General features: G+C 33.9%; 2 protein-coding genes across 7 annotated transcripts; one reads left to right on the top strand and one right to left on the bottom strand.

Annotated features, from left to right (window-relative positions):
- Nucleotides 1–527: 527 nt before the first annotated feature.
- On the bottom strand, nt 528–14,574 carry LOC135849745 (glycerol-3-phosphate dehydrogenase [NAD(+)], cytoplasmic-like). 6 transcript variants are annotated; one of them, XM_065370309.1, is made up of 11 exons: nt 14,458–14,513; nt 7,905–8,103; nt 7,650–7,827; nt 7,430–7,570; nt 7,208–7,349; nt 7,031–7,143; nt 6,724–6,954; nt 2,905–3,011; nt 2,729–2,821; nt 1,379–1,432; nt 528–1,293 (listed from the first exon to the last, which is right to left on the bottom strand). In XM_065370309.1, exons 2-10 carry the CDS (start codon nt 7,946–7,948, stop codon nt 1,420–1,422), a joined length of 1,062 nt encoding a protein of 353 aa, XP_065226381.1. In that variant the 5' UTR covers nt 7,949–8,103; nt 14,458–14,513; the 3' UTR covers nt 528–1,293; nt 1,379–1,419. The 6 variants fall into 6 exon arrangements, 5 of the variants coding, with proteins under 5 accessions (XP_065226381.1, XP_065226380.1, XP_065226379.1 ...); XR_010559608.1 differs by lacking the exon at nt 528–1,293 and adding an exon at nt 1,718–1,988 and having other exon boundaries at nt 1,379–1,647; nt 14,458–14,517; XM_065370307.1 differs by lacking the exon at nt 528–1,293 and adding an exon at nt 1,928–1,988 and having other exon boundaries at nt 1,379–1,827; nt 14,458–14,516.
- Nucleotides 14,575–20,983: 6,409 nt separating this feature from the next.
- Nucleotides 20,984–26,641, top strand: LOC135849740 (bifunctional purine biosynthesis protein ATIC-like). The gene is made up of 12 exons (XM_065370300.1): nt 20,984–21,299; nt 21,370–21,573; nt 21,664–21,819; nt 22,219–22,351; nt 22,437–22,612; nt 24,760–24,920; nt 25,020–25,175; nt 25,394–25,612; nt 25,685–25,851; nt 25,929–26,038; nt 26,103–26,263; nt 26,334–26,641. Exons 1-12 carry the CDS (start codon nt 21,281–21,283, stop codon nt 26,451–26,453), a joined length of 1,782 nt encoding a protein of 593 aa, XP_065226372.1. The 5' UTR covers nt 20,984–21,280; the 3' UTR covers nt 26,454–26,641.
- Nucleotides 26,642–26,975: the final 334 nt, after the last annotated feature.

The raw sequence follows: 26,975 nt of genomic DNA on the forward strand, positions 1-26,975 counted from the left end.
ATTTCTGATGTCCATGGAACGCATTACGCGGGAATCAATGATTTCTGGTAACAAACATTTCATATAAAATTGTTTCAGTTTGGGAAACATTTCAGTACTCCATAGTTCATCATCACGGTCAATTATTTCATATAGAAGGCCTTTCTTAGTCCACACACAGAATATGCCTTTCTTCACACCAACAACATGCATCTGTCCTTGCAGTTGGTAATAATAATACTCCAAGGAATTGACAGTGCCATCTTTACGCCAAAATTTTGTTTTTCGGTTCAATAAAGCTCCGAATTTTTGGGGAAAAGCTAGAGTATTTAGAATTTGCAAACTTAGTGGTGATTTGACATGGATGTACGGCGCAGCGAATACTATTTGTAACATTTCCCAATGCTCTATTGAACATAACTTATTTATTGAGTAACGTTACAATATTCACTTCTTGAATTCTTCTCTTTATAATCCCAATTCCCAGCTATGGTAGGTAAATAACTAATATGTGCTCTTTGTATTTACACTCGACAAATTCACAAAAAAACATCATTGAAAATTTATATTCATTTGCAAATATTTCAACACAGGTGCAACTTAACTTCTTAAACATAAGCGAACTTCCATACAGTATAAATCACTATTTAAAGAAACGTGCAACGTTATACGAAAGATACAACAAAGTACAGTTCGTAATTCATAAAATATCCTTAAAAACGAATTGGTGCAATAAAATGAAAAACAGTGTTTATCACTACAAGTAATTTTTGCGTATCATACTACGAGATCCATTTACATAAAATAGATATGCATTCTGATTGAATAAATTATTACGAAGACTAAAGAATATTACATCACTAAATCTACATTGGAACACTTTTTTCAAAAGAAAAAATTTCTGGTAACGCAACGTATACTTGTATTAAATTACAACACCGTTAAACGGGATTTTTGAATTTCTATGAACCTATTGCAAAATTTCAGTATATTTTTAAAGCGTATCACATCGAAGAATTCAAACGAAAACACGCTTCAGTGGTAACATTTCAATTGGAAAGAATTTAAAAAGTAGTCCCATACAATTATAATAACAATCATGCACATTTTATCACAGATATAGAATCATTAATCATTCATCTAAATTCTGTACTGTCGATTAAAATGGCACAAAGCATGACAATCTTGGGTTGCGGTAAATTTAAAATTTTAATAAATTAACTTATGAAGAAGAATAGACAATACTAAAGATGGCACTGGTTTACTGAGTGGTAACCTACCATCTCCTCTGATGGCGTTTTTCTGTTATATAATCTGCGTAAAAAACAAAATTCGAGTAAATACTAAATAAACAATTACATAATAGTGTTGGATAGTTCATGCATCATGCAACACTTACTTTCACTAAAACTGTCATTGTAATCCGTAAAGCTTTCAATCTTAATGTTTTACTCTGTAAAAATAATAATTTCCGTAAATAAATATCGAAAGAATGCGATAAATTACAGAAATATGTGATCTAAAAATGAAGCTTTCGAAGAGATGACTTTTGAAAAACGAATCCTATGGTTAAAAATTTGCCTACAATGACAGTTTTATGCAAATTGGAGTGTTATAATTTATATCAGAATTTCATATTCTTTTCAATCCATTTCTTCCCATCACCCTCTGAAAGTAAATACGACACCAAAGTGAATTTTTATCTACTAATCCGAACATGCAATAAATTATTAAATACCATTCACGAATTAATCCACGCAAATCCAACGTTTTCAAGTCCTCAAAGATTAGAACGCCTCGCGCAAACAAGAAATTTTCAAACGGGGGTTTTCATCACTTCACGAAATACTTGAGAGCGAACATTTCATTTTATTACAAAGATAATAAAAAAATGAGTAAATATTACAGTTTAGCGACGCATCCAATAAGTGAAAAGTGATATTGTTACCCGACTAAATCTACTAATCGCTGGAGCACTTCTGGCAGTATTATAGGAAGGCATTCTCAATCTGTAAATTTTACAATTCCTACAAATTCCGCATGTTAAAATTTCCCATGCACTTTCATCAGCATTTTTTTCAAAGCAGTCAACCGTTGAAAAAACGTGCACGTAAAAAGTACAAATGAAGCATCTCGTGATAAAAAATCCCACTCACATGATAGCCTCGAGTAATTAATACTTTTTTAAATACTCCCGACAGTAATTTAAAATATGATTAAAATAGCGTATTAAATTTTCTTTTTAAAATATGCCCAGACAGTAATTTAAAATACGATTAAAATCATGTAGGCTATTAAATTTCCTTATCTGCAGACTTCATTTGTAAGTTATCTTGAATGACGAGAATTTGTCTACGAGTAGACGATCAAATTAAACATTTTTTTTTTTGAATGCTAGTAAGACTTTCCATTAGGAATATTCCATGCAAAAATACATACAAAGCTACAATTATAGTTATAAAATTAAGGAAACCATCACCTTCAAATTCACCAATAATTGAAATTGTAAGCAATTGAATATCAGTATTGTACAATTGAAGAAAATTTAACCAACTACGTATTTTCAGGATAATTATACCCTCCGGAAAAATTATTTGAAAAATTATTTGTCGGGGGAATAATTGGTTAGGCAAAAATAAAACACTCAACACCATCGATTTCTAGACAGAAACCCGAAGAATTCGTAATTCAAAAGCCATCTTCCACTATAAAGCAGCACATTCACGAATAAAAATACAAAATATCATACTTGTGTTCAGGATGATTCCTAATTTGGTCGATTAAAGTATGAGGCGGCATTTGACCAGTGCATATTTTATAAACAGCCGTAAACAATGGAAACCTACACAAAAAATTGTGAGCATGTAAGAGTAATAAAATTCATTGAATAGGTAAGTCACAGTGATCTGAAAATTATTCACTCACTCATTTTCCATGTTTTTATTTTTGAGCATATAATTCACTTCTTCAGCGGTGATTGGTCCTTGTAATTTTTGACCGTTCAGCATTTCTTTTTCTAATTCTTCTATCGACTGTAATAAATTTAAAATATTAAAAATTATGAAAAACATTTTAAAAAAATGATTTCCTGGCCAGTGTTGGCATACCGTAACGGAAACTGTAACGAAAAACGAAAATAACGAAATTTTTTTCGTTCCAGGTAACGGAACTAAAACGAAAACGTTATTTTGATCATGTGATATTGTGTAACTGAAACGTAACGTAACGATATTTTTCTTGATGTAACGTAACGAAAAACGAAAAAAATCTGTTACCTTTTTTGTTATTTTTTTAGTTACAATATTTTCAAGTTGAGTCAAAAAATGAGATTTTTTACCTTCCAAGTTTGACTTTTTCAGGGTTGTTGCGATTCGAATCGTGTAAAGAATCGCTAATAGAGCCGCGGATCCGAACCGCGGCTCTTTCGCGGTTCTCTTGTCAAGAGAATCGCAAAACACAATTTTGCGGCTCTCTGCAATTGCGGTTCCCAAATTTTTAAGATTTAGCGGAATAGATGTCAAATTTTCAAGTTGATTTCTTCAATTTTTCCCTACTTCTTATAAAAAGTACTGTGAAATTTTTTTGTGTTGCTTACAAGGGAACCTCTTGAGGTGCCCGCCTCCGATTTGAACGGGACCGTGATTTTTGAAAAGAGCCTGTTCTAAAACTCCCAAATCCAAACTTTCAGCGGCTCAAGTTCATTTTTCGACTTTTGGCGAATTTTTGAAAATCCAAAATCGACTATTTAGGTGATTTATGCTTTTTTTTTAAAAAGTACGTACTTGATCAGTAAAAATGTTCAAAATAAGTTTTAAAACTGATATTGACCCCCCCCCCCTCCAAAATTCGCTATTTCCAGCCATTCTGGAGCCTCCAGCACTATTTTTCAATTTCTCCAGAATTTTGAATTTGCTCCAGAAGGCGTAAATATGAAGTTGGGCAGCTAAAAATCGAGTTGTGTGTTATACGCGAACAGTTTAACGAATTTATTCGCATTTGAGCCGATTCTGGAGAGGAAACCTGAAGAGTGGTTTTCTGACCAGCTTTTTTCCAAAATAAAAATATTCAAAAATCAAAAATTTCCGGTTTGCGAGAATATTTTCGAAATTTGCGCGAATCGCAGTATTTCGTCATGAACTAACTCCACAAGGGCGAATTTCGCCATTTCCAATCATTCTGGAGCCTCCAGCGCGATTTTTCAATTTCTCCAGAATTCTTAATTTGCTTCAGAAGGCGTGAATATGAAGTTGGGCAGCTAAAAATTGAGTTGTGTGTTATGCTCGACCTCTTTAACGAGTTTATCCACATTTGAGGCGATTCTGGAGGGGCACCTCAAGAGTGGTTTTTTGACCAGCTTTTTTCATAATAGGTAAAAATATCCAAAAATTAAAGGGAGGCCCTAGAAAGGCTGGAAATGTCGAAATTCGCTTTCCTGTGGATAATTAATGACGAAATACGGCGATTCGCGCAAATTTCAAAAATTTTCTCACAAACGAGAAATTTTTGACTTTTGGATATTTTTATTTTGAAAAAAAAACTGGTCAAAAAACCACTCTTGAGGTGTCCCCTTCCAGAATCGGCTCAAATGTGAATAAATTCGTTAAACAGGTCGAGCATAACACACAACTCAATTTTTAGCTGTCCAACTTCATATTCACGCCTTCTGAAGCAAATTAAAAATTCTGGAGAAATTGAAAAATCGCGCTGGAGGCTCCAGAATGATTGGAAATGGCGAAATTCGCCCTTGTGGGGTTAGTTCATGACGAAATACTGCGATTCGCGCAAATTTCGAAAATATTCTCGCAAACCGGAAATTTTTGATTTTTGAATATTTTTATTCTGGAAAAAAGCTGGTCAGAAAACCACTCTTCAGGTTTCCTCTCCAGAATCGGCTCAAATGCGAATAAATTCGTTAACTGTTCGCGTATAACACACAACTCGATTTTTAGCTGCCCAACTTCATATTTACGCCTTCTGGAGCAAATTCAAAATTCTGGAGAAATTGAAAAATAGTGCTGGAGGCTCCAGAATGGCTGGAAATGGCGAATTTTGGATTGGGGGGGGGGGGTCAACATCAGTTTTAAAACTTATTTTGAACATTTTTACTGATCAAGTACTTACTTTTTTTTAAAAAAGCATAAATCACCAAAATAGTCAATTTTGGATTTTCAAAAATTCGCCAAAAATCGAAAAATGAACTTGGGCAGCTGAAAATTTGGATTTGGGGGTTTTAGAACATGCTCTTTCCAAAAATCGCGGTCCCGTTCAAATCGGTGGCGGACACGGGACACCTCAAGAGGTTCCCTTGTTAGCTCAATTTTGGTCTTTTTTAAAATTTGAAAAGATGAAAAATGGGAACCGCAAATGAGAACCGAGAGAAGAACCGCAAACAAGTGATTCTATTATAAAAATCATAGAATCGCACTTTTGAAAACCGCGATTCTTTTAGCCTGAGAATCGCAACATCTCTGGGCGTCGATTCCTGAAATTTTTTCCCTTGCGCTATGAGCGTTATGAGTGTTACCTAGCGTTATCAAAATCCGGCGTAATGGTGGTGTTCAAAAATGTTATTCCTGAAATCTTGGCGTTATTGGCGTTATATCTATTTTAAAATGTTGTTGAAAACAAACAAAATTCAAATTTTTCATAATTTTCCCTCTTCTTATTTGTAGTTTAGCGTTTAGCAGAGTCCATTACTGAATCACAACAAAAATTGAATTGTTTTCAAAAAATGGCTTACAATATCATCAAAATTTGTTAAAATATCATGAAAATCTTAAAACGACCTCAATAATTTAATGAAATGCTTCGAAATTTGAGTAATACCTTGATAAAACCACCTACTTTTAAAATTTGATGAATACACTCTCATCTCGAGTCTCAAAATTGCATAACAATTCGGAAAAATTGTGGAAAATATAATAAAATTGGATAAAAATCTTGTTAATTGTGCATATAGGCTTTAAAAATTAAAAAATTACCAATAAAATTGACCAAAATATCATCAAAGTGGAATAGAATTTGACAACAATTGGATTAGAAATCGTAAAAACTGTGGAAGTGGGCATGAAAAATTAAAAATGTCAAAAATGTATCTAAAATAAACTCATTGAACTCTCAACTGTATGCACATAACGCACATAACGCCCATAACGACACCTCCGGAGGTGTCGTTATGAGCGTTATGTTTAAAGCCGATTGCGCCTGTTACGCCAATAACGCTTTTTAGGAATAATAACGAAGCGTTATGATAACGCTAGATAAAGCTCATAACGCTCATAGCGCCAATGAAAAAATTTCAGGAATCGACGCCCAGGACTTTTTCAAAAATTCCCTTTTTAATAAACGTAATTGTATCATGATTATATCTGTAACAAAAAAATGTAACGGTATTTTTTTCGTTACACTGGTATTTAACCCTTTTGGTTCCGTTATTTTAGCTATTTCTGTTAGGTACAATTTTTCGTTACAAATGCATTTTTCTTTGAAAATATCATCAATTCTACGTTGAAAAAACGTTTCTGTAACGAAAAAATCGTAACGGAAATAACGAAAATAACGTAACGAAAAAGTTCAAGTACCAGTGTAACGAAAAATACCGTTACAGCATTTTTTTTCGTTACAAGTACCGTAACGAAAAAACGTAACGAAAAAAATGCCAATTTTGTAACGTAACAAAATAATGGAACGAAAAAAAATATCGTTACGCACAACACTGTTTCCTGCATAAATATATCAAATTACTTTGCCAGATTTGACGAAAGCCTCAGAAACTTTACGATTACGACCTCCGTAACATGTAGTGATTAAATCAGCCACGCCACAGGATTCATTGAAAGTTGAAAGTTCTTTAGAATTATAAAATGTTTCGGCAAATTTGATCATCTCCATTAACCCTAGACGTATAATAGCTGATTTTGTATTATCACCAAGACCCATTCCGTCAGCAAAACCTGCGCCGCAAGCTACAATATTCTGTGAAAAAAAATTTATCAATAAGTAGACACATTTGCATTAAATTAAAATCAATAATGTATTTTTGTACTATTACTTTTAATGCACCGCAAACTTCAACGGTATCAACATCGCTGACAACTGAAACTTTGAAATTATCGGTTTCAATTAAGTCTTTCAAGATGGGAGCCATTACTTTATCTTTACAACCTGAAAAAATACGACGAATTAGAATTGGACAATTTTTTTTGGAATAAGATATACGGTAACATACCGATAGTTGTTTCACAGAATTTTTCTTCAGCTACTTCGTGAGCTAAATTAGCTCCCATAAGAACATTAACTTCGATACCTAATATCCTATTGATAATATGAGAAATTAAGTCGATTCCACCACCTTCGGCTCTGTCAAAACCCTGTTGAATTGACATATGTAATATAACTTCGTAGATATAATTCATTTCTAAATTACCTATATAGAATATAATGTATTTACTTTAATTAACGATAATCCTACGGCGGTAGATTTTATTTTACCGCGTAAAGTTTCACATTGGCCTTTAATGAATTGATGAGGAACGACGAATATTAAAATATCTGCGTCTTTCGCAGCTTCTAATAAATCAGGCACAGCAAGCTGAAATTTTAACCATCTATTATCTATCCATCGTAGAAAATAATCACGAATACAAATTCAAAGTGAAAATCATACTTACAACATTGACTGGTAATTTATGTCCGGGTAAATATTTAACATTTTCGTGTTCGGTGTTGATAATTTCAGTTAATTTCCGTCCGTCGATATTTTCTTCGTAAACGTACATCGTAACCGTATCATCGAATGTATCAAGTCGAGCGGCATTATAACCGACAAGTTTAGCGATGGCTGAGCCCCTGAAAATTAATGTGTTTCTTTAGCACGTGCATTTAACAATATCGATCGGAATTTAAAACACACAAATTCAACTCACCAATTTCCGGAGCCAACAATACAGACTTTTTTCGGAGCAGCCATTTCAACTGGAGGAATATATAAGTTCAGCTGAATTCGACGTAAGAATTAATCACACACCGGCACGACGAGCTTCTTCAGTGCACGAATATGAATCGATATCAAAAATCTGCGTAAACCCAGACGATCGGAACTCAAATTTTCGCGATATCAGAGCACTAGAAATTATAATCGATAATTCCTATTAAAAGGTCACAGTGGCCGTCAGATATATGTGACCTATGAGTTTAAAGTATATTACCTAAGAGATTTAATACTATAAAAACGAATAAACAACTACGAGTAAATACGAGTGTAACACATTGCGAAGCATGTTCAGTTATTTTTGAAGCTTGAACGCTTGAAGATAAGACAGTGACCTTGAAAGTGACCTTCTTTCTAATGTATGCCTATCCTGGCATCGAAGGCGAAAATTCTCTTTCGATTTGAAATTTTTTTCAAAAGTGAAATGTAACCGGAACGAAATTTATTTTACGATCGAACTGGTGAATTTTTTCGACAGATTAGTCTAATCGTAATATTGGTAACCTTCGAGTAGAGATTACGAGGAACCGGAAAGATGAAAATTTATTTGCTTTGAGAGTAGAGTGAAACTGCAATATTGCACTTTTTAATTAACACCTGAGTAATAAATCGGTATTGGATGATAACCTTGGGGTCATATGGATATCGACTGTTGAATGATAGGGCATTTACTACAAAATTGCTGCATACCCTAGCGCCTGTGCAAAGGGAGGACAACTTGGCCGGCACTACTATAGACGCATACCATTTCTCATGTAAAAAATGCAATTTTTTCGATTGTACGCGAGTTCGGGTGAACTTTCATGTAGTCTCAAATTAAAGGCAATAAAATTCTGTATCGGTTGATCTTAAATTTTCATCACTTCGCGTACGTAAAAATAACGATTTTATGAATACTTCTATTTTACTTTTTTTTGAATACTACGTACGTCATCTTTAAACTATAAACTACTCGAAATTTTCAATGAGCACATATGTGTTTTGAATGATTAAAATGTTCAGAATTTTATCCTCTTCAAAATGAGTTTTCCCCGAAAGCTCTACCTTTTACCGTTCAAAAGTTCTCGAAGCTTTAAGTTGCAAAAACCAGCTGCAAGCAGTAATTATTGAACTTTGAACTGAAATTAATCGAAATTTTCAGTGGACACATAGGTATTTTAATACAGCAAAATGTTCGTAGTTTTATCCTCTTTAAAATGGGGGTTTCCCGAAAGCTCTGCCTATGACCGTTCATAAGTTCTCGAAGCTTGAAGTTGCAAAAACAAGGCGAAAACCAGCTGTGAGCAGTATAAGTATTGAACAAATTAACCGTAATTTTCAGGGAACACATATAGTCTACAGTCCAAGCGCGAAAAAGTGTCATTTGAGTGGGCCATTTTTAGGGACAGAAAAAAGAGTAGGCTTTTCGTTAGTATAGTATTAGCATTCAAGAAAATGGACATTTCGGATTTTTTGGCAGGCACAATAGGGAGCTGGGGCCTCAAAACCCCCATTTTTCGAAGTTGGCCGGGGACAAAAATTTTTTTTTAATTCGGTAGAGGACACTCTCCCGAGTATGGGTATATATTTTTTTTGAGTGGGCGCCGGCACAATTGCGTTCCAGAGCCGTATAAAGGCAATTTTTTGCCAAATTTGGCACTTTTTCACTCAAAAACGACTCTGTGGAAGCAATATGGCCTTAGGGACAAAAAATACGCACCTACATGATTGCATCCACTTATCCCACGCTGATAGAGACCAACTTCGTGAAAAACGGTCGGCACAATGACTCGCAGTGAATTTTCAAAGTTACGCATCCGGGCCATTTCATCAAAAAAAATGGATGTATGACATTTTGACAACTTGACCGTGCGACCTATCAAAGTGGGTTAAAATTTCGCGAGAAACCCGAAAATCCCAAGGAAAATTTTTTTTGAGCATCTCATGAAAATTTTGAGCCAAAAAATTGTATGAATCATTTCATTAAATGGGTACTTTCAGTCTGTTGTTACATGTGACCTATACAAAATGGTCAAAATTTTACGATATAACCAAAAATTTCGATGAAAATTTTTTTCGAGTGTCTCATGAAAATTTTGAGCTAAAAAAAGCACGGATCATTTTTCAAATATACATACTATCAGTCTGCTGTAACATGCGACCTATCAAAGTGGGTTAATATTTTGCGAGAAAACCGAAAATCTCAATGAAAATTTTTTTTGAGCATCTCATGAAAATTTTGAGCCAAAAAATTGTATGAATCATTTCATTAAGTGGGTACTTTCAGTCTGTTGTTACATGTGACCTATACAAAATGGTCAAAATTTTACGATATAACCGAAAATTTCAATGAAAATTTTTTTGAGTGTCTCATGAAAATTTTGAGCTAAAAAAAGCATGGATCATTTTTCAAATATACATACTATCAGTCTGCTGTAACATGCGACCTATCAAAGTGGGTTAATATTTTGCGAGAAAACCGAAAATCTCAATGACAATTTTTTTTGAGCATCTCATGAAAATTTTGAGCCAAAAAATTGTATGAATCATTTCTCAAGTGGGTACTTTCAGTCTGTTGTTACATGTGACCTATACAAAATGGTCAAAATTTTACGATAGAACCGAAAATTTCAATGAAAATTTTTTTCGAGTGTCTCATTAAAATTTTGAGCTAAAAAAATTGTATGAATCATTTCTGAAGTACTTTCAAACTGTTGTAACGATTTAAGTATATGAAAGGGTTAAAATTGCGTGTGAAATACAAAGATTGGGACAGTTTTTTTTTTTTCATTTATATAGAAAGCACGGCTCAACAATGTTGAGCCCCATGAGTCGCATTATGAAGATGTCAATGCCATCGACGATTGTGCCGAAGATGATGATGGCATTGAATAAGAAGGAAAATATGATTAATTTCTATATGATTTTCTTTTTTTTTGGTAAATTTTTCATTAGTTTTGTACCTATCATGATTACATAAATAGTGAGAATGATTGTGTCTGTTTTGTGTTGGGTTTACCAAACTGAAACGATCTTGAGAGTATTTCATTGAAAATACTGAACAATTTATAAGATTTTTGAGGCTCAAGATTGTTGAGATAAGCCTTTTAAAAAAATCTATCCAAATCTTTACTTATACTTTACCCAAAATTTCAACCCTTTCACATAGGTCGCATGTTACAACAGACTGAAAATACTTGAGAAATGATTCATACAATTTTTTTACTGCAAAATTTTCATGAACGGCTCAAGAAATTTTTTTACTGAGATTTTTGATTATCTTGCAAAATTTTAACCCATTTGCATAGGTCGCATGTTATTGTTACAACAGACTGATAGTACTTACTTTGAAAAATGATTCATACAATTTTTTGGCTCAAAATTTTCATGAGATGCACAAAAAAAATTTTCATTGAGATTTTCGGTTTTCTCGCAAAATTTTAACCCACTTTGATAGGTCGCATGTTACAGCAGACTGATAGTATGTATATTTGAAAAATGATCCATGCTATTTTTAGCTCAAAATTTTCATGAGACACTCGAAAAAAATTTTCATTGAAATTTTCGGTTCTATCGTAAAATTTTGACCATTTTGTATAGGTCACATGTAACAACAGACTGAAAGTACGCACTTGAGAAATGATTCATACAATTTTTTGGCTCAAAATTTTCATGAGATGCTCAAAAAAAATTGTCATTGAGATTTTCGGTTTTCTCGCAAAATATTAACCCACTTTGATAGGTCGCATGTTACAGCAGACTGATAGTATGTATATTTGAAAAATGATCCATGCTTTTTTTAGCTCAAAATTTTCATGAGACACTCGAAAAAAATTTTCATCGAAATTTTTGGTTATATCGTAAAATTTTGACCATTTTGTATAGGTCACATGTAACAACAGACTGAAAGTACCCACTTAATGAAATGATTCATACAATTTTTTGGCTCAAAATTTTCATGAGATGCTCAAAAAAAATTTTCATTGAGATTTTCGGTTTTCTCGCAAAATATTAACCCACTTTGATAGGTCGCATGTTACAGCAGACTGATAGTATGTATATTTGAAAAATGATCCGTGCTTTTTTTAGCTCAAAATTTTCATGAGACACTCGAAAAAAATTTTCATCGAAATTTTTGGTTATATCGTAAAATTTTGACCATTTTGTATAGGTCACATGTAACAACAGACTGAAAGTACCCATTTAATGAAATGATTCATACAATTTTTTGGCTCAAAATTTTCATGAGATGCTCAAAAAAAATTTTCCTTGGGATTTTCGGGTTTCTCGCGAAATTTTAACCCACTTTGATAGGTCGCACGGTCAAGTTGTCAAAATGTCATACATCCATTTTTTTTGATGAAATGGCCCGGATGCGTAACTTTGAAAATTCACTGCGAGTCATTGTGCCGACCGTTTTTCACGAAGTTGGTCTCTATCAGCGTGGGATAAGTGGATGCAATCATGTAGGTGCGTATTTTTTGTCCCTAAGGCCATATTGCTTCCACAGAGTCGTTTTTGAGTGAAAAAGTGCCAAATTTGGCAAAAAATTGCCTTTATACGGCTCTGGAACGCAATTGTGCCGGCGCCCACTCAAAAAAAATATATACCCATACTCGGGAGAGTGTCCTCTACCGAATTAAAAAAAAAAATTTTTGTCCCCGGCCAACTTCGAAAAATGGGGGTTTTGAGGCCCCAGCTCCCTATTGTGCCTGCCAAAAAATCCGAAATGTCCATTTTCTTGAATGCTAATACTATACTAACGAAAAGCCTACTCTTTTTTTTGTCCCTCAGAGAAGCCAACTCTTTTTGGTTTCTAGAGCACTTTTTGGTGTTTGGACTGTAGACTAATAGGTATTTTAATACAACAAAACGTTCGTAATTTTATCCTACTTATTTGTACCAAAAGCTCTGGAAGATCAAAGTTGCCGAAAGTGGTCAAATTGTATCATCACTGAGAACCTAATACCTATCAGTTCACTTTGGTTTGGTATTGATCAGTGATAACTTTTGGCAACTTTGATCTTCAAGAACTTTTGAGCGGTAAAAGGCAGAGCTTTCGGGAAACCTCCATTTTAAAGAAAATAAAATTACGAACAATTTGCTATTGCTGTATTAAAATACCTATGTGTTCACTGAATATTTCGATTAATTTTAGTTCAAAGTTCAATAATTACTGCCTGCAGCTGGTTTTTGCAACTTGAAGCTTCGAGAACTTTTGAACGGTGAAAGGTAGAGCTTTCGGGAAAAACTCATTTTAAACTTCAAAGAGGATGAAATTCTGAACATTTTGATCATTCAAAACACATATGTGCTCATTGAAAATTTCGAGTAGTTTATAGTTTAAAGATGACGTGAGTAGTTTATAGTTTAAAGATGACGTACGTGTAGTATTCAAAAATCAGTAAAATAGAAGTATGTATTCATAAAATCGTTATTTTTACGTGAAATGATGAAAATTTAAGATCAATCGATACAGAATTTTGTTGCCATTAATTTGAGACTACATACATTAAAGTTCACCCGAACTCGCGTACAATCGAAAAAATTGCATTTTTTACATGAGAAATCGTATGCGTCTATAGTAGTGCCGGCCAAGTTGTCCTCCCTTGGCACAGGCGCTAGGGTAAACTATCCCGCCCAGTGCGATATGACAATGCTCTATGAAAGCGTATGAAAAAAATTTCATCAAAAATGTAAAATTATGTTGAGTAGGAATTTTTTTTCAAAAATAAGGGCGTCCAAAATAATTGTTTTCGTGTGAAGTTCCGAAACAGAATTATAATTCTTTCAAATTCTACGACTTAAATATAACATTTTTCATTCATCTGTGCACAAACCTTTTCAAATTGTGCCAAAAAGTAATGTTTCATCCGTAAGTACTGTACTCAGTACTTTTTTCAAGTCGAAATCAAAATATAAATAATCCTCAAATTCAATGAAAATGAAATACTTTGCTCAGAAGGTGAGATAGGTATCTAGACTCATTACAAAGTAGATGGTCACCTGTAGTAATAAAAGTTAAAACCATAACTTTTAGAAAGTGGTTTGTTGAAGGGTAGATCTTGAAAACCAGTTGTTCAACGAAAATACCAATGCAATTTCAATTACGTATAGTTCCCTATTCAACCACCGAAAAGCAGTAAAAATGTATTTATTGGTGAATAATTTGGAAATTGAGAGTTGAATTCAATTTTCAATTTGTTTTAGAGATAATTAAAGAAATGCTTAAAAATTAGACAAAAAATATAGGTTGACCCTCTGTTCAAAATTTAAAGACATGGCATCCTACCTATACTTTCTAATATACATGCATCTCAAAATTTTTAATTTTTTAATTATTCTCTGACGTCTAAATTCGCATTCTTTGGCAATCAGCCATCACTCGAGGGTTATTTCATGTAAATCTGGCGTACTTCGCTCAGTTTAAGGTGTGTTTCGAATATTCATATACGAATCAAAATTATTATTTTTTTAATTAAAAATAAATCTTCATTTCCAAGACTTACACTTTTGGCACTTCAAATTGAAACTGTCGAGCTGTCACACTGAAGAGAAAAAATAAAGAATGGTTTCTATCTGAAATTAAAAAACAAAAGTGACACTTTTAAGAAAATTATTCACAACCTTCACAGTTCACACTCGATGAAAAACTATAAAAGAAAAAAAATTAATGAATCGCACAATACAACAGCGTTGATAATAAAACAATATCACGGACTAATGACTGCGGTTTATTCCATAAAAATCTGAATTTCAAAAAAGCGTAGGTGTTAGGTAGGTATTATAATTTCAATTTTTACAATCGTGTTTTTCAGTCAACGAACGTTATACCTATACCGTTCGTATGTTTACGCAGGTAACAAAAAATATGCTTAAACATTGAGAAAAATAAGTAGGTACTTAATTAATTTTACCAAAAAAAAAAAAAGTAAATAAAATAAGGTTAAGTACTCTACACATAGGTAGAGTATGCAACTGCCATTTATTTAAACAATCGAAAACAATTTTTATTGAAACTGTACTCTTGAACTTGAAATGTAAATGTCAGCTTAATTTTATGGTTCACGGCCATACATCTGACGATTCGAATTAACCGATTTAAATTGAACTAACGATTACTCTTACTTTATCCCAATTACAATGCCATAGCAACAAATAAATATTATTTTAATTGGGTGAATTATCGCTCTTCCCTCATCCATATGTACCATCCCATCTTTTTTTTTTTTGGAATTCTCCAATGTGTACGTGAAAATAAAAAGGTCCCACTTTTGAGGGTACAGTTTAGGAGTTACAGCCGTTTTTAGGTAGAAAAGTCAAATTGTGCATATTTGGGATTGTTAACGTTTCTGATGGAGTCAACCCTGCTCTTTCGAATGCCGCAACTGCCGCAAGCAAACCGCAAGTCGATCCGATGTTGTGTTCGTGTTCCACGAAACCAGTGATGGCAAAACTTTTTCATTTCAGTTCAAGTTTTTAGTTTTTAGTTTCAGTTTTATTTTTTTCAGTTCAAGTTTTCAGTTTTTAGTTTCAGTTTTATTTTTTTCAGTTCAAGTTTTCAGTTTTAAGTTTCAGTTTTACTTTTTTCAGTTCAAGTTTTTAGTTTCAGTTTTCAGTTTTGCTTTTTTCAGTTCAAGTTTTCATTTCAGTTTTCTATTTCAGTTTCAGTTTTCAAAATTTTTCTTGAAGTTCAAAAGGAAAATGAAAAAAAAAATTATTTTCTTTCATGCATTTTTTCATACACTAATCTAATTTGCTACTTGGCAACAAAAACTTCAAATTTCAAATTCAAACATTTCAAACTCAAAAATTATGAATAAAATATGCAGGGCTGTGCAGAGAAAATCCGGGCCTGGGGGGCCAAAGAAAAGAGAAGTTATGCTATACTTGGGAGGAAGATCGCATCGTCCTTTTGCCGACAAAAAATTGTTATTTTGCCACAATAATCAAAATTTTAATTAACACGCTGAGCAGTGAGCACTGTATAGTATCAAAAAACTTTGAAAATCCAGTGGTTCTGTTCTGTTCAGAAAAAGTGAGAAATTTGCATTTTATGTACACTTACTTACAAAGCGGGTCATTCCATGTCAACTCAACCAAAAAAAGGCGATTTTGAAAGTCATGTCTTTCGATTTCGCTCAATTTTTTTTACAATATCTACCCACCCAGTAAGTAAGAAAGGCGCAATCAGTTTGGCCCCAGCCCCCTCAGGGGGCGGGTGGGGGGCTCCCATTATTTTGTTTCGAGATGGCACTCGTTGACAGAGGGGGAGCAACGGAGCATCCCCAGGTCCCCACCCCCAATTTTGGGTGAAACGTTCGAAAGAAAATCTGGGGCATGTGATATATCGAATTGTATGTTTTTGGCGACGCTGAACACGAATATGACGTTAGATTTTTGATAGGACCCCATCCACGGCCCCCAGCACCTCCCCAAATGGGGTAAAAGTTCAAAAAAGTGTTTTGTTCATGCGACACATGAAATAATATGTCTTTGGTGACGCTGAACGCGAATATGACGTCAGATTTTTGATTGGGCCTCATCCACGGCCCCCAACAATTTTTTTGGACTTTTACCTATTAGGGGAGGTTCTGGGGGCCATAGATGAGGTCGATTTAAAAAACTATGGCTATATTCGTGTTCAGCGATATCGAAAACATACTATTTCATGTGTCACACGAATGTTACCATTTTTTTGGGGGTTACCCGCTTTGGAGGTGCAGGGGGCCGTGGACGGGTCAAATCAAAAGTCTGACGTCATATTCGTGTTCAGCGTCACCAAAAACATATTATTCCATGTGTCACACGAACAAGACGCATTTTTGAACTTTTACCCCCTTTGAGGAGGTGCTGGGGGCTGTGGATGGACCCCTATCGAAAATCTAACGTTATATTCGTGTTCAGCGTAGCCAAAAACATACAATTCGATATATCACATGCCCCAGATTTTCTTTTGAAAGTTTCACCCAAATTTGGGGGTGGGGGTGCTCCCCCTCCGTCAAAGAGACCCAATTCGAAACCTAAATATTTCGAAAAAGTATCAAAATGTACATCTATGGAAATTTTTTCAAAATTTTAAATGGTAGCTCCCACTTACAGCGCCATTTTGAAATTTGAACTTTCAAATTGAAACTTGAAAGTTCAACTTTCAACTTTTGAAAATTTCAAAAGGCTTAAAAAGTTCAAAATTCAATGCCCTTTCGAACTGTGAAATCAGTTTTGATCAAAGTATCATAGTTTTGGAGGAATGGGCTGCTGAAGTTGAGTACCTCGAGACAATGTGAAAATAATAGAAGCCCCCCCCCATCCGCCCTCTGAGGGGGCTGGGACCAAACTGATTGCGGCTTTCTTACTTACCGGGTGGGTAGATATTGTAAAAAAAATTGAGCGAAATCGAAGGACATGACCCAAAAACGTTGGTTGAGTTGACATGGAATGACCCAAGTAGCATCTTGAATGGCCCCAGTGAAGCGAGGGCAAAAGTTTTCAGCTTTGGAACATTTGTGATTTAAAAAGTAGAACGACATCAATCGATTTTAATGAAAAAAAAAATAGGTTTTTCTTTTTGGTTTTTCTGATCTCAACATTTTTCAAATTCAATAGGTTTCTTGAAATTGTAACTCTGAGAAGAGTATCAAATTGACCCATGCAAAGCGACGGCAAAAGATTGGATAATTTGTAGTTCAAAAAGTAGAAAAACATCAATTTTAATGAGAGAATTCGCCATTCTGTTTTTCTGATTTCAACTTTTTCTAAATTTCATTTTTCATCAATGTTTTTTTTTTTTAAATTCTGACTCATAGCGGAAACTTGGAAAGAAAAGATTCAAATTGGCCCGAGCGAAGCGAGGGCAAACATTTTTGAAAAAAATAAGAATTTTGAGAATAGATTGATGATTTTGTCGACAAAATTCAGTGATGGCAAAACTTTTTCATTTCAGTTCAAGTTTTTAGTTTTTAGTTTCAGTTTCATTTTTTTCAGTTCAAGTTTTCAGTTTTTAGTTTCAGTTTTATTTTTTTCAGTTCAAGTTTTCAGTTTTCAGTTTAAGTTTTTCTCATTTCAGTTCTAGTTTCAGTTTCAGTTTCAGTTTCAGTTTCTCCATTTCAGTTCAAGTTTTTAACCAGTTTCAGTTTTAGTTTCAGTTTCAGTTTTCCATCACTGCACGAAACGAAATGTGAACAATGAACACTCTCCTTCCCCGCCATTACACAGCCATGGTAATACTCGCGCATGCGCCAGTGATACCACTCTAGCTTCGCTATATGTAGTCACGTGATGAGAAACTGGCCAGGACAGAAGACAGAAAAACTTGACATGAAAAAGTTTCTGGCTTGTGTTTCTTCTGTCCAGGACAGTGAGAAAGTTTTCTTTCTTGCCTGTCTACACGAAGCCACTTGTGAGACAGTTACTGTCTAGCCACAAAACTGGCCTCGTGTGGACGAGGCTTTACACTACATTGCAGGGATTTCCAGCCAGCCAATAGCTGATGCAAGCTAATGGTATTTAAGCCAATAGCCAAAAGCTGGCTTAATGAAAAATTGCCAGCCAATAGCTAATAGCCAAAAGCTAATGAACTTGGGAGTGATTTTCAAATTTTTCAATTTTTTAAAATTTTTTTTCAGATTTTATTTATTTTTTTTTCACTCGTGACTCACATCTTTGATCTTACACTCACTGACACCACAGAAATGAAAATTGTCCTTTTAATAATCGTCTACACGTCATAACAAGTATTTTGAGGGGTCACATGTATTTTTGTTTTCGTAAGCCAAAAGCCAGCCAATCGCCAGCCAATGAAATTTTGCCAGCCAATAGCCAGCTTTATTTAAGCTAATGAAAATCAAGCTAAAAGCTAATAGCCAAAAGCTAATCGATGATTGGCTGGAAATCCCTGCTACATTGCCAAGCAACATAGTGAACATAGCAACATGACTGGTTGGATGTGTGAGACAGCTGTTTATCATGTGATCGGAGCTGTTTGTTGCTTTCTTCGTGTTAAAAATGTTAAAATGGAATTATACGACCTTAAAGAGAAAACATTTCAAATTTGGGAAACAATTTTTAGTTTTATTGTTTCATTAAAATTGATCTGTAGACGAAAAGAAGCGTCAAAAAAAAATTTCATGTAAACAAAGTTGTAGAGAATTAAATTTCCAATCGACATAATGTCGTTAGTTTTTTTCTAGAATGCTTACTTTTTGAATTATTCTCGAAAAACTAAAATTTTATGATTGCACAAATTTAATTTTTTTTGCAGTTTTTGATTTCTACTTTGCAGACCCCTTGATGATCGCTCATTTGGTTAAATACACCAAGAAACATTATTTTGAAGTATATTCAGGCCAACGGGGATCATTTCGAGCACCTACTGTAAAAATTTTCACGCTGTAATTGAATTACAAGTTGAATTTTGTAAAAAAAAAAATTTTAAAAATTTCAGTTTTTTGCAAAAACTTCAAAAACTGTTTCTTTAAAATTGATCTGGAGGCGAAAGGAAGCGCCCAACAAAAATTTCATGTAAACAAAGTTGTAGAGAATTAAATTTCCAATCGACGTAATGTCGTTAGTTTTTTTCTAGAATGCTTACTTTTTGAATTATTCTCGAAAAACTAAAATTTTATGATTGCACAAATTTAATTTTTTTTGCAGTTTTTGATTTCTACTTTGCAGACCCCTTGATGATCGCTCATTTGGTTAAATACACCAAGAAACATTATTTTGAAGTATATTCAGGCCAACGGGGATCATTTCGAGCACCTACTGTAAAAATTTTCACGCTGTAATTGAATTACAAGTTGAATTTTGTAAAAAAAAAAATTTTAAAAATTTCAGTTTTTTGCAAAAACTTCAAAAACTGTTTCTTTAAAATTGATCTGGAGGCGAAAGGAAGCGCCCAACAAAAATTTCATGTAAACAAAGTTGTAGAGAATTAAATTTCCAATCGACGTAATGTCGTTAGTTTTTTTCTAGAATGCTTACTTTTTGAATTATTCTCGAAAAACTAAAATTTTATGATTGGTAAATCAAATTTTTTGGTAGTTTTTGATTTCTACTTTGCAGACCCCTTGATGATCGCTCATGTGGTGAAATACACCAAGATACATTATTTTGAAGTATATTCAGGCCAACGGTGACCATTTCGAGCACGTACTGTAAAAATTTTCGAGTAAAAATTGAAATTAAAAAAAAAACATCAAAAAGTTTTTGGTTTTTACAAAAACTTTGAACCCGTTTTTCTCAAAATGGGGTTTTTTTGAAAGTTCAACTTCAAATGCGTCTTTCTCAGCGATTTATGGACTTGGGAGGCTCCTTGGGGTCTCAAATGATTGGAAATTTTATCTAGTATTAGGAACTGGTCTTAACTCAATACCTCAAAAGTGGGACCTAATTAATTTCACGTACAACAACTACTCTCTAAATTTGAAACAGTCAATTTCACTGCTTAGCAGTCACGACATTTTGCCTTTTTAAAGCAGTAGTTTTTTTTCACTGTTTTGCAGTAAAAAAAAACTACTGCTTTAAAAAGGCAAAATGTCGTGACTGCTAAGCAGTGAAATTGACTGTTTCAAATTTAGAGAGTAGGCATATGAAGTTCCATGATCATTATTCGGTAATATTCATGGTAGTACCCAAGATAGGTACCTAAGAGTACTTAATTTTATTTTTTTCTCACTATGGAAGAAAAATTTTATCTCAGGAATTCGAATGATTCGCGGATAGAGTTTTTTTTGTTTTAAAGAAAAAAGTTAATTATCAAGACGATAATGCAATTCTAATAATTAAGTATGAAAAAAATAAGTTCATTATCAAAATGAGAAAAGGTAGTCAACCGGGAAAATCTTGATTAGGTACCTACTTACAAATATAAGAAAAATTATGTAATAACAAAACGATTTAATTTTAACGGTTTATCTCCTCTTTATGCTATTATACAAATCAGATAGGTAAGGTACTTCACATACAGGGTGCCCAGAAATATCGGGTACTCCAAAGAAAGTTTTTCATTAAAAATATAGGTTGGCAGCGTGAAATAGATGCATATGATTGGTGGAATGTTATCTCTCCAGTCCAACAACCAATCATGTGCTATCATTATTATCATTCATTGTGACCAACCGAAGTATTTAGCTGAAAACTTTTTTAGGGGTACCCGATATTTCTGGGCACCCTGTAGTGGGGTATTCAATTGATAAATTATTACGTGAATACATCGAGCATTTTGCTCAGTTCACTGAATCACAGATAAAGAGAGTTTTCTGTTGCACGTGTGAGAAGTTCAGGAAATAGAGTGAACTTGTATTTCGTGAATTTGACAGTTTAAATTTCAAAATGGCTTCAAAGAAGAGAGGTAAGTGTTTTAATACAATTAAACTTGATTAAGCAATTAACGTTAACGTGTCGTATTACACGATTCACAGCATTAATCAGTGTCTCGGACAAAACCGGATTGCTAGAATTCGCTGAAAGACTAGCTCAGAATAATTACGAAATAATCGCGTCCGATGGCACCACTTCGTACTTACAAAGTGCGAAAATCTCCGCTAAACGGATTACAAATGTGACAAAAAGTCCGGAAATGCTGGGAGGACGAGTGAAAACATTGCACCCAGCGATATTCGCCGGTAATTGACCACGTGTTGAACTTAATTCGGTCGTTATAGAGTTGGCAGGTTTTAACGTAGGTACTGACGTATTTTCCTAAAATTTTACAGGTATTTTGTCTCGAAACACGGAATCTGATTTGAAAGATATCGAAGCGAATCAATTTAATTTGATTGATATTGTCGTCTGTAACTTGTACCCATTTAGTTCGGTTATTCAGAAACCAAACGTTACTCAAGATGATGCGATTGAAAATATTGATATTGGTAGGTACTTTATTATACCTTTGATCAAATTCAATCAACTTGATCAAAATGTCGAGATTTTAAGCTCTAAAGCCCTTTTTATAATGAACGTAGCGTTTCACGTTTTTTTCTACGGCAAAAGTTAATTTCATGTATTACAACGGAGGCATTTATAATGGTAAAAAATTTCAAAGTGCTTTTTTACGGCAAAAGTAAAATTAATTTTACTTTTGCCGTACTTTTTACCGTAGAATTAATCGTAAGAAGCTACGGCAAAGTAAAATTAATTTTACTTTGCCGTAAAAAAAGCACTTTGAAATTTTTCAAATTTTTGCCGTAGAAAAAAACGTAGCATTATAAAAAGGCCTTAATTCAACTGAACAATTAGACAGATTTGAACTAAACGAAATCATTTTTCAGGTGGAGTGGCACTCATACGAGCAGCGGCGAAAAATCATGAACGAGTAGCTGTTATCTGCGACAATGCTGATTACGAAACTGTGATTAGTGAAATTACTAGTTCAACATCAGGCGATGTATCTTTGGAGACAAGGTTAGTAGGTATTTGGTATTTATTATGTGTCGTAAAAATATTCAACAATTATTTTATAGTTTCCCTTAAACATAAACTTTTCTAGACGACGATTAGCAACGAAAGCTTTTTCGTACACATCAAATTACGATTCCATAATCAGCGATTACTTCCGTAAAGAATTTCATAGCAACGTAGATCAAAGAAATTTGAAATATGGAATCAATCTTCATCAAAAACCAGCTCAAATTTACAGCAATGATGGGTCATTACCATTAAAAGGTATTTTATTTCGCATTTTACCATTATAAATGCCTAAGAAACAGCTTTTAACCCTTAAAGACCCAGGCTAATCCTGAGATGTTGTGTGAAAATGCTTTCAATTTCCTGAATTAGATCATCACAAGCATCACTTTAACCCACAGTTTGCCCTCCAGCCCCTTAAAGCCGTCTCGTAAAAGCCGTACCGATTTATTCAATTTTCCTTGAAAACCGAGAAAGCAAAAACCCCAATGAGGTCAATCATGGAACTGAATGATATAGTATCATTAGGTGTACTGAATGAGTATGAAAGCATATCCCCAAAGAACACCCCACCCCTTTTTGGGGGGCAAATTTTCAAAAAAGTTGGGATAAAAAAATTGGACCCATGCTCCATTTTTGGATAAACATATTGATGGTAAACCCTTCACAAAATGAAATCATGAAAGGTGTGAAAATGGTGGACCAGAGCGATTTTTTGAAAATTTGATTCGCTTGTCTCGATAAAAACCCGAAAAAACAGAGCATGAATACGCAAAGTACATAATATGGGAAATATTATCAAGTAGGCTTGAAATGACAGAAACAAGAATTGAAAGGAACACAGATGCTTTTAACAGCACATAAGTTCAGATAATCTACAATCCACCCATCAAATCTGTTTATCACTCTGTGGATATTCTTTCTCGATATTTGTCACCAAATACATAGTTACATCCTACAAAGGTTAGCAGTACGATTGTTTTTCTGCAAAAATATCGAAATAGGTTTATCAACCACTTTGAAAAGCTTTACACAGTCAAATTGCAGCACTCCCTGGCATTTCATAATGTTCAAGCATTCATGAAGAAGTCACCATCCCTTCCCGATCATAGATAATGTAGTTCTACATCATGAAAATTGCAGGAGCAGAAGTCGAGGTTTACAATCATAATATTTCATGATGTTGAACTACACTATCAATGATCGGGGAGGGATAGTGACTTCTTCATGAATGCTTCAACATTATGAAATGCCAGAGACAGCTGCAATTTGACAGTGTAAAGCTTTTCAAAGTGGTAGATAAGCCTATTTCGATACTTCTGCAGAAAAACAATCGTACCACTAACCTTTTGCAGGATGTAACTATTTGTTGACAAATATCGAGAAAGAATATCAACTTCTGCAGGAATTTCTCAAAACATTCAAAAGTTCAGAGTTGTGGTTGAACAACAGTTGAAAGCTTTTTACTGAATCTCAAATCCCCTGAATCCTGTAGTCATAAGCTGGACACAATCTCATGATTGTAAACCTCGACTTCTGCTCGTGCAATTTTCATGATGTAGAACTACATTATCTATGATCGGGAATGGATGGTGACTTCTTCATGAATGCTTGAACATTATGAAATGCCAGGGAGTGCTGCAATTTGACTGCGTAAAGCTTTTCAAAGTGGTTGATAAACCTATTTCGATATTTCTGCAGAAAAACAATCTTACTGCTAACCTTTGTAGGATGTAACTATTTGGTGACAAATATCGAGAAAGAATATCCACGGAGTGATAAACAGATTTGATGGGTGGATTGTAGATTATCTGAACTTATGTGCTGTTAAAAGCATCTGTGTTCCTTTCAATTCTTGTTTCTGTCATTTCAAGCCTACTTGATAATATTTCCCATATTATGTACTTTGCGTATTCATGCTCTGTTTTTTCGGGTTTTTATTGAGACAAGCGAATCAAATTTTCAAAAAATCGCTCTGGTCCACCATTTTCACACCTTTCATGATTTCATTTTGTGAAGGGTTTACCATCAATATGTTTATCCAAAAATGGAGCATGGGTCCAATTTTTTTATCCCAACTTTTTTGAAAATTTGCCCCCCAAAAAGGGGTGGGGTGTTCTTTGGGGATATGCTTTCACTCATTCAGTACACCTAATGATACTATATCATTCAGTTCCATGATTGACCTCATTGGGGTTTTTGCTTTCTCGGTTTTCAAGGAAAATTAAATAAATTGGTACGGCTTTTACCAGACGGCTTTAAGGGGCTGGAGGGCAAACTGTGGGTTAAAGTGATGCTTGTGATGATCTAATTCAGGAAATTGAAAGCATTTTCACACAACATCTCAGGATTAGCCTGGGTCTTTAAGGGTTAATGAATATTAAAAATGCTCAATTTTTCTTTAGTTTTAAATGGTTCTCCAAGTTACATAAATTTATGCGATGGTCTAAACGGTTGGCAATTAGTACGAGAGTTAAAACAAGCCCTAAATTTACCAGCAGCTACTTCATTCAAACACGTCAGCCCTGCAGGAGTTGGTATTGGAGTGCCATTAGCGCTAGATGAGGTATACGATATTTCGTGTTCAATAATATTGCCCAATGTCCATCTACTTATCGTCAACATAAATAAATTTCTCAAACGCATGTTTCTAATTGGATTTTAGAGTCAATTTTGCATGGTATCTGATTACAATGAACTTTCACCTTTGGCAGCTGCCTATGTCAGAGCTAGAAGAGGCGATCCTATGTCTTCATTTGGTGATTTTATCGCTTTATCGGATGTTTGCGATGTTTCTACAGCTCAAATTATATCTAAAGAGGTAATTAACTGATCAATAGAAATTTAGAAAACAATATGTACCTACTCAATTGTTTGTTTCTAAATTCGAAAACACAAAATTATCAGTAGTTTTTTTCCATAATAAACAAGTAGTTGCTTATTGTTTACAAGACAAGATAATACTTTCCTTTCCCTATACCTGAATAGTCGTACCTATTTTTCAAAATTAATTTTATCGCATATTTCGTGACTTTTTAGGTCAGCGACGGTATTATCGCACCCGGATACGACGAACAAAGTTTGGAAATTTTGAAAAAGAAGAAAAACGGCGCATATTGTATACTTCAAATTGATCCTAATTACGAACCATCTTCGGTCGAAAGCAGAACCATCTTCGGGTTAACTTTACAGCAAAAAAGAAATGATGCTTCTATCAATGAAAAATTATTATCAAATGTGGTTACCAAAACTAAAGAAGTAAGCATATAAAAAAATATGTAAAAAAAAAAAATAGCATACCTAGTTATTAATCTTGCACATTTCCTTCAGCTTTCAGAAGAAGCGAAACGAGATCTGATTATCGCAACAATAACGGTTAAATACACTCAAAGTAATTCAGTCTGTTATGCCAAAGGTGGTCAAGTAATCGGAGTTGGTGCTGGACAACAATCTCGTATTCATTGTACTCGTTTAGCTGGGGAAAAAGCAAACAACTGGTCAGAAAACACTTTTTTCTAAATTTTTTCCAAAACTAAAATGAACGATTATTTTAATAATTAAATTTGCAATCAAGGTGGTTACGTCATCATCCCAACGTCTCTCAATTAAAATTCAAAAAAGGAGTCAAACGAGCCGAAATATCGAATGCTATTGACTTTTATGTTACTTCAGATCCTTCAAGTGGTAAGTTCTTCAGATAAAACACAAAACGGTCTCGGATTCTACTTAATTATTGATTTATTCGCAGTAACCAAGGAAGAATTACAAGAATGGTTGTCTTTCTTCGACGAAGCCCCTAAAGCACTCAGTCAAGAAGAGAAAAATAAATGGATTAGTCAATTAAGCAATGTAGCTTTATCATCTGATGCATTTTTCCCATTCAGAGATAACGTAGATCGCGCTAAACAGGTACAAATTATAAAATTAACAGAACACATTGTAGTAAAAATCAAATTTTTGACAAATTACATGCTTACAGAGTGGTGTCAAATATATAGTATGTCCCGCCGGATCAGTTATGGATAAAGCAGTTGTTGAAGCATGTGACCAACATGGCATTATCCTAATCCATACCGATTTACGTTTATTCCATCATTAAGATAAATAATATCGAGTGTAAAAACAAAACTGTCATTCTTTTTTTATAATCGAAAAAATTAATTTCAATGATTCTTTCATATTGTATTTTAATTTTAATGTAGCCGTTTTTTGTTTAAAAAATACATATTTTTTCAAATTAGTTAAAAAATTATTTTTTTCTAAATAAAAGTGCTTTTTATACCTGAAGTCTTCAATGAAATAAAGCAAAACTTTTCTTCATTAGAATGAATAAAAATACGTATTCTTCTGAAAATTGAATACAGTGGCTTACTCACAACTAGAAGCAGTAATAACTGCAGTAGAAGTTTTTTGGCCATTTTTTTCAAAAGGAAACTAGAAGAACACATGTTAAAACTGAAAACTGTATCGAATTTATAAGCAAAAAAACTGTGAATTGCCTCAATTTCAACAATACCTCTAACTGCAGGCATATTGTAAAAAACATTTGGAATGGAAATATTTTCATGCTTCTGTAACATTTGACGCAAACAATTTTATCTTTCAAGCCATTTATGTATGT

Source organism: Planococcus citri, chromosome 1 (genome assembly GCF_950023065.1).
Source record: "Planococcus citri chromosome 1, ihPlaCitr1.1, whole genome shotgun sequence".
Classification (NCBI taxonomy): Eukaryota; Metazoa; Arthropoda; class Insecta; order Hemiptera; family Pseudococcidae; genus Planococcus; species Planococcus citri.

Coding starts and splice junctions, on each gene's coding strand:
- LOC135849745 (XM_065370304.1), bottom strand. CDS start 7,948: ATGGCTGCTCCGAAAAAAGTCTGTATTGTTGGCTCCGGAAATTG. Junction 7,144..7,207: donor ATTCTGTGAAACAACTATCG/GTATGTTACCGT, acceptor GTATTTTTTCAG/GTTGTAAAGATAAAGTAATG. Junction 1,989..2,728: donor AGGAATCATCCTGAACACAA/GTATGATATTTT, acceptor TAAAATTTACAG/ATTGAGAATGCCTTCCTATA.
- LOC135849740 (XM_065370300.1), top strand. Junction 21,574..21,663: donor GCACCCAGCGATATTCGCCG/GTAATTGACCAC, acceptor AAAATTTTACAG/GTATTTTGTCTCGAAACACG. Junction 26,264..26,333: donor ACGTAGATCGCGCTAAACAG/GTACAAATTATA, acceptor ACATGCTTACAG/AGTGGTGTCAAATATATAGT.